The sequence below is a fragment of the Pseudorca crassidens genome, chromosome 19, assembly GCF_039906515.1.
Source record: "Pseudorca crassidens isolate mPseCra1 chromosome 19, mPseCra1.hap1, whole genome shotgun sequence".
In the NCBI taxonomy this organism is placed as follows: Eukaryota; Metazoa; Chordata; class Mammalia; order Artiodactyla; family Delphinidae; genus Pseudorca; species Pseudorca crassidens.
In genome coordinates this window covers 54,670,511-54,677,984 of record NC_090314.1, presented here as the reverse complement: position 1 = coordinate 54,677,984, position 7,474 = coordinate 54,670,511, and the positions used below count along the sequence as shown (strand labels likewise).

General features: G+C 61.3%; 1 protein-coding gene across 9 annotated transcripts in view; it reads right to left on the bottom strand.

Annotated features, from left to right (window-relative positions):
• Nucleotides 1–1,044: 1,044 nt before the first annotated feature.
• The window catches only part of RBFOX3 (RNA binding fox-1 homolog 3), a 448,026-nt gene continuing 441,596 nt past the window's right edge, over nt 1,045–7,474 (bottom strand). For 8 of the 9 annotated variants that reach the window (XM_067716017.1, XM_067716016.1, XM_067716012.1 and 5 more), the window contains 3 exons: nt 7,167–7,228; nt 6,129–6,207; nt 2,491–4,283 (listed from right to left, as the gene is read on the bottom strand). In XM_067716017.1, the coding sequence (XP_067572118.1) occupies nt 4,239–4,283; nt 6,129–6,207; nt 7,167–7,228 (186 nt within the window). In that variant the 3' untranslated portion in view covers nt 2,491–4,238. The other variant, XM_067716018.1, reaches the window with a different exon arrangement.

The following is a 7,474-nucleotide window of genomic DNA, read 5'->3' as shown; positions in this document are numbered from 1 at the left end:
TGCCCCGCTGCTCTTATTTCAGGAGGCTTTTTTTTTTTTAAGTGCTGGTTTTCCGAATATTTTATGCAGAGAAGGAGGGAAATTTTATAGTGGCAATTATTTTCTCACAGTCTGGCGCGCAAGCAATTAGAAAAAAGGGGGCTTAGCAGAGCATGGCGTGCTGCGGGATCGCACAGCCCCAGCTTCCCAAGAGCACGGTCCCCAGTCCCACCGGCGGTAAAGGCTCGTATGCAGGAAAATAATATGTCGGCGTTTAAGCCTGTGCCCCTCTGGCGTGTGTAATCGCTCCGAAATAAATGATCCGACGCTGTGAAAAATGAAGAACGCAGGTCTTGGTGAGACGTGGGGCGGACAGCGCGTCCCGGGTTTGGAGCCCGCCCCCATCGCAGCGCCCAGCCCGAGGCTTTCAGGCTCTTGGTTTGGATTCTGCTGCTTCCCTTCCCAGCTCTCCCTCCTCTTCTGGCCGGGAGTTGAGGATGGCGGCCACTGTCCTCCACCCCACTGAGCCGGGGCTGGGGACTCACACCCGGGGTGGAGCAGTGGGCTTACCTTCAGGCAGCTCCTTTCCTTGGGACCACGGCTGGGCCCCGGCGCACAGGCAGAGCCAGTGGTATGGGCAAGATCCCTGAGGGCACCAGCCTCAACTGCCCAGCCGGCCCTCCTGTATTCAGATGTCTGCCCCACCGGTCATCAGGCACACATGTGGAGTGGCCACCACTCAGCAGCCGGTGGGGCCGGGGGGCCTTTCTGCCCCAGACTCTGCTGGTAACGTCACAGACCTTGCTCGCAGGGTAGACAGGGCAAGGCTGCGGGGAGCACGTGTGAGCCCTGCCTCCAGACTCCTGGGACGGGATGGGGAGATGGCAGTCTGGAGGAGAGCATGGGGGCTCTAGACTGTCTCCCATAGGGTCTTCTGACTCCCCTCTGGCCATCTGGCTTCCTGGGAGGAGCTGCCCATCCTGGGGCCACCCACAGTGGTCGTCCTGGTCCTCTGTGCCCTCTACCCTCTGTGCCCGGGAGCTGGCAAATCAAAAAGAGTTGTCCTGGTTTGAAGAAAAATCTTTATTAATAATCTTAATAATAATAATGCGGTTGATTTGAATGGTCACACCTTGGAAGCATACAGAATGGTAAGAAAGGAAGCCTGGGGCCTGGCTGCAGTCCCGGGGTTGAGAGGGGTGGGAGGGCGCAGGGCCGGGGGTGGAGCTGCTGCAAGAAAAGGGTCGAGAACAGCAGAGGGTGGAGGGGCCTGTACAGAGGACGAAGCCGGAGGCAGGGCGGGGCTATGTACAACGGGAATAGAAAAGGAGCCTCATCTCAGTAGCTTCAGGAGCTGATGCTGAATATAAAGTGAGGTGTATTTTTTTTCCTTTTAAAGTTTCGTGAGACAGTGGAGCCATGTTGGGAGCCTACATCTTTTGTTGTTTTTTGCTGCTCCCCCGACTCCAGCTCTCCCTGCCTGGCCAGCGGCTCCTCCCTGCTGCCTGCTGTCTGTTGCCCCCGCGACTCTAGGACCTGAGCCGGGAGCAGGGGAGGGGGCTGCGGACCGCCCAGGCCTTCCCCCACCCCTGGCTCTCCCTGCTTGGACGTGCCGTCCAGACCCATAGCACCGTGACCCGAACCCTCGCCGTGCAGCCAGGTGCCGGCCCGTCCCTCTGTTCCTCTCTGCAGGACTGGGCCCTGCAGGGCAGGGGCCAGAGGGCTCTTCCCAGCTGCAGCGTGAGGCTGACCTTCTCTCTCCTGGACCAGGCCCAGGGCCTCCTCCAGAAAGGGAACCAGAAACGACCAGTCAGAACAAGACCTCGGCCTCAAGGCCCTCACCCCTGGCTGGGCAGCCAGAGCCCCCTCATGTGGAGGGAGGGGGCCTGGGTGCCCTGTAGTTCTGGAAACATATCAGCCCTTGGTGTTGAGGTCAGACCCCAGGGCTGCTGGTTGGACAGCCTCCAGTGGCTGCAAACTCCTCCCCAGGTTCGCAGGACACAGGTGTTGGTGGCGTGGCAGGAGGGGTAGCCGGGGCCCAGAGCGCAAGACACAGGGTGACTGGGCACAGCCGAAGCCCCGAGATGAAAAGCAGCCCCCGTCCCCGCGCCCGCCCAGCCGTCCCTCCGCTGGCACAGTCGGCAGCCAAGGTCGAGTCCTGCTGGCCACTCTTCCTGCTTGGGCCTGCAGCCGCTCGCCACTGGCCCACGCTGCCTTGAGTGGGGCCCGGAAGGAAGACGTGGTAGAAAACGGAGTCCCTCCCCTCCCGCCTCCCTCCTGCCAGCGCGCTGCCGGCGCCGGGGGCCGCGGACCTGCTCCCTCGCTGCGGTGCGATGGCTCGCGGGCTCGCGGAGTCGGACGCGGTGGGTGCTTCTCGGTTTGGTTGGCTGTTTTGCTGCTTGGATCTGAACATCTTTTTTTGTTTTGTTTTTTGTTTTGTGATTTTTTTTTGTTTTTTTTGTTTTTGCCCTTCATGGTCCAAGAAGGAAACGGTGGAAGCTTTCACTACAACAGAAACAGAAAGGCGCGACTTGCAGTTCACAGGAGCACCGGCCAGGCGTGCTGCCGGGGCAGCGGGACCCGGGACCCCGGGTGCCAGGAGGGAAGAGAGGAGGCGCCCCCAAACCGGCCCCACTCCCAGCTTCAGGAGCCCCCTCATCTTGCGTAAGGGAATTTAATGCAGACCTCCGGCCTCCAGGGCAGAGAGGGCACGGCCGGTGGTGGGGGCAGAACAGGGCAGCCGGGATGAGCGCAGCTGGCAGACGCAGCTGGTGGACTCTGCTAAGACCTGGGTGGGCAGGGTCTGGCTGCTCGGCGCAGATGAGGGCAGAGGTCAGGGCGTGGTGGGTGGATGACGCTGCATGGGCCACGTGGGGGTCTGGAATGAGGCAGCTGAGAAGGTGCTCTGGGCAGTGGTGGTGAGTTGGCTGGGCACCCTGCGTGTGACCTGCCCACTCCACCAGCCAGGACAGATGTGCTGGTGGAGTCGGCGGAGGCTCACGCCCTGGCTGGCGGGGACCTGCACCCTCTAGCTGCGTCCACACCCCTGGAAGCCCAGCTCTGGCACATAGGAAACCTGGGCCTCCTTGGTCCTTGCCACTTTTTCCTGTCGCAGAGGTACCAGGGCCGCATATGAAACTTCCAAAAGCTCCCGCGGCTGTCTCAGCTTCACCTGCAGGCCCCAGAGCCCTGCAGCAGAGCTAAGCCCCAGGCCTCTCGGGACGGCAGGTGGACGCTGGGCACTGTTCCGCCAGGGAGTCCGGAGGACGGGCACCACCCTCCCCTGCTCTCTCACTCAGACTCCCCCCCCGGAAATGTACCTGGATAAGAACGTTTCAGGTTGGGGAAGGGGAGATGGTGCTGCACTCTGGCGCTGCACAGACCCAGGTGCCAGGCTGGCAGGGACCCCATCTCAAGACTGTGGCTGGAGAGGACAGACTGTGGGCGGTGAGGCAGACGGGCTGAGCGGAGGGCCCTCGGGCGCTGCAGGGCTGGACCGCTTTTGGGCTCTGGGGCAGGGAAATTTCTCCCTACGCTCTCCCTTCTTATAACAGAGACTAAGGAACCCCTGAGGCTGGTGGGGCTCCCGCACGACTTGTGACAACTTCAGCAGGAAACATCAATAAAGTTTAATCAGAAATGTTAGTTTAGCTGGATGGGGACAGAGGGCAGAGACACTTACTCCTGTGATTAGCTGGGTGACGATGGGGAGGGAGGAGTACTGTCGAGGCTAGGAACCCACCGACTGAGGCAGACAGACGGGAGCCCCTTGCTTCCTGAACCCCAGGGGAGGGGCCGGGGCTCTGGCCCAGACTGGTTGGGGTGGCTTCCTGGGGAGGCCGGGCTGGCATCTTCCGTGGCTCTGTGGCCCGGGGGCATGGGGAGTGGGCATGGCCCTCTCGGGCTCTATTGCTAGTTCTCGGGGAGGGGTCTTCTGCCAGCCTAGCCCCTCCCACTGTGTGCATACTGTACCTGAAATGGTTCGGGGGGGGGGCACACAACGTCAACAGAGTCAAAATAGGAACCAAGGTTTCAGACATACGGGGGTGACCAGGGTCAAAGACACACACGCCATCGTGGCGGGGAGACCAGTTGGCCGGAGGTAAAACCTATGGACTTAGAGTCGCAGAGGTCAGCGGCGCGCGTCGCTGACCGGGAGGGGCGCACTGTCCTCCTGGTGGCTGTGCCTGGTTTTGGACTGCTGGGTTTGGTGTGTACTAGGCAGTCAGTGTGAATGCTGTTAGGGGCTGGGCCTCTTGCTAGTAGGGGGTGAAGCGGCTGTACCCTCCTCGGCAGAGGCTAGCCTGCAACATCAAAGATGAAAAACAGCCAATCAGTACCGCCTTTTGGGAGAGGGGGAAAAAGCAAAAAGAAAAAAAAATAAGGAAAAGCAAAAAGAGAAATAGCTAAATCCCGTTTTCTGCCCGCCTCACGGTCTGCCTCGGGGAGAATGGGCGCTGGTTGTCATGGCAGCAGGAGGGGCCCTGGGCCTGTTTCCGATGTGGTGGTCTTGGGGTCAGGGAGGTGCTGGGGTCACCAGCCACAGTGCTTCTGGATAACGAGGCTTGAGATGTCTTTCGGCCACTGTCTTGGCTCAGGCCTGGCCCTTCCCTGCCCGCTTTCTCTGTCATCTGTAATCTGGGGGGCAGGGCTGAGCAGAAGCCCCACCTCCTCAGCGCCCAGCGGGGCTGCCGGGGTCAGGACTCAGCCCCTCCAGGCACGGGAGGGCGGAGGGACCTCTTGTCAGGGTTCCCAGGGCCTCGGCTCTACCAGGAGGGGCTGCATCTGCTCACCCAGCTCCGTGGGGCCTCCTGGGGCCCCTGCGCCTCCTCCATCCTGCTGGGAGGACGGGCCTTTGGCACTGTTGCTCTCCGGTGCCCCTGGGCTCCCCTGGGTCAGGGAGGCCCGCACAGGAACCTCCTGCCCTACCCACCAGTTTCCCCAGAAAAAGGAAGAAAGTGGCAAGTGGCAGAGAAGGAAAGTTGGGGAAAAAACAGAAAATCTTAAAAAAATCAATAAAAGGAAACACAAGAGGGAACCCTTGTGAATTACGATCCTGGAGCCATGGGGCCTGCAAGCCACGGTTCTGGGGCCTCCATCCAGGAGTGGGTGTGGGCCCCCACCCTGAGGCCTGGGCCCCATGGCTGCCAGCAGTCACCGCAGGCTGCCTGGGATATCTGAGGCTCGTTAAACATCAAAAAAGACAAAACAAAAACTGGGAGGGAGTAATCAAAAACAAGGGAGATGAAAAAAAAATCCGTATTGTCTCTGAACCTCCTCCCTCTTGACCCCCGCAAAAATGTTTTCATCTTTGATGCTGGATGCCAAGCTAGCTAAAAACCGACAGTAACACCCCCTGGGGTTGGGGGTGGGATGGGCCTGGGAGGTAGGTGTCCACTGCAAGCAGATTTGGGGGTACAGAGTGAGCTGGGCTGTATGTGTCAACGGCTGGCCATACACACACACACACACACACACACACGCTCACACACACACGCTCACACACACACACACTGGCCCACACACCTCCGGCCTCAGCAAGCCCAGGAGTGCGCCCCTTCCGTCCCGCCCCCGGCCCGTGGTCAGAGGCCCCGTCTCCCCAGGAGAGGGCCTGCAAACTCAGCCGGAGCCACGGACGGGCCATGGAGCAGGGCCTTGGGTGAGAAACAGCAGGTAGCCCTTGTTCCCCACCTCGATGTGAGAAAAGGTACAGCAAGGGGGTGACAGAACACAGAGGGGCCATGGCACGGACACACCCACATGAGGGCAAGTGGAGGCCCTGCCTGCCTCTGGAGCCTCTGCCGGAGGGTTTTGTTTGGTTTTCCTGGTGAGGGGAATGGAAGGCCCGGACGGGACTTTCGTTACAGGGCTCAGAAAACCGGGCCGCACCAGGATGCTTCCCAGACGACCAGACGTCACTACTGGGCAGCCGACTGTCTGGGCAGACCTGCCTCCCTCTAATTCCACAAGGGCACAAAAGGGCAAGTCCTCCTCCAACTCAAATCCAGGCCTCTGTCTTCCAGGCGCCAGGCCGAGGGCTGGGTCATTCCCCTAAGGGCTTGCCCGCTCGCCCGCCCCCCGCCACACACCTGGCTGCAGCGCGAGCCGTCTCGTCACGGCTCAGGGCAGCCAGGCCCCAGCCTCCTTACCATGGTTCCAATGCTGTAGGTCGCCGCGGGGCCGATGGTGTGATGGTAGGGGTCAGCAGCTGCGTAGACTCTGCCATAACTGGGGAGGTGAGCACAGGGGGTGGGGTGTGGGCAACGGGGCATTTGGGGGGCCAGCAGGTCTCCTGCCTCCTCCCAGACGGCGCCCCAAGGCCCCTCCCTCCCCTGCACGCCCCCTTCTTCTTCCTGCCTGTTTGGAGGGAACACAGCCGGTCACCCTCTGAACACGTCCAGCGAGTGCTGACCCTGAGCGCTGGCCTGCTGCACCCCCGACAAGACCCACAGGCTGAGACACAGTGTGAGGCTGCGAGGAAGGTGTGGGTCCAAGGGTGCCGCCTGCCCCTGAGAGGGAGGGCTGGGCAGTTCCCAGGCCAGAGCCGGCACGCGATGGCTGTCCTCCACGAAGCGCCCACCGCCTGGCCGGTACTGGAGCCCGCACGCTTCCCCAGCCTGCAGCCCTGCAGCCAACAGGCCGAGTGCCCACAGGGAAAGGTGACAGGCCAGCCCCCCCCACAAGACCTACCCTCAAAATAAAAGAGAACCCCCCTTGGGCCTCTGGGTGTGCTTCCAGGTGGGCAGAGGCCTCTGCTCCCAAGGTGCACACACTCTGCCTTTCTTTCTCGGGGTTGAAGGGTTTCAGGCCTGGGAGCGCTGAGAAGCGTCAGAGGCGTGCCCGAGCAGAAGCAAACGCTCCTAATTACCTTTCTCACTCGGGCCTCCAGAGCTTGGGGAGGGGGGTTAGGCCTCCAGGGCTGGGCATCAGAGGAGCTGTCCGCTACCAGAGAACCAGGGGGTCCCGAGGCTCCCCTCTCTTGCAGGCAGGAAGTGATTACAGAAGTTTGGGGCTTGCTGGCTTGGGGTCTCCAAGCTCACATGGACCTGCTCTCCTTTGCCCAGACCCTGTGTCCACCAAAGGGAGGCACCCCCAGGCCCTGAGTGTTGTGGGTGAGGGTTCCTGTCTGTCCCAGCCCAGCCCGACGACCCATCCATCTTCTCCCCGCCCCCGCCCACCGCGGGTACCTGTCGCTGTAGGCGGCCGCGGCTGCTGCGGGCTGAGCGTATCTGTAGGCGGCATAGCCTCCCTGCAGGGTAAGGGGAGGACACGGCACACGGGCTTAGTGGGCTGGACACAGCATTTCAACCTTCATCTTGGCCAGGTGAGGGGCAGCTGGTGCAGGCCTGGGGGCACCTGGCTTCTGGTTTCGTGGCATGGTTCAAGGTGGGGTTTCTGTTCACCTCATTCATTGATGCGTCCATTTGTGCGTTCAACACACACGGGTGAGCATCAATGATATGTCTGGCTGTGTTCAAGGCTTTGGCACACGGTA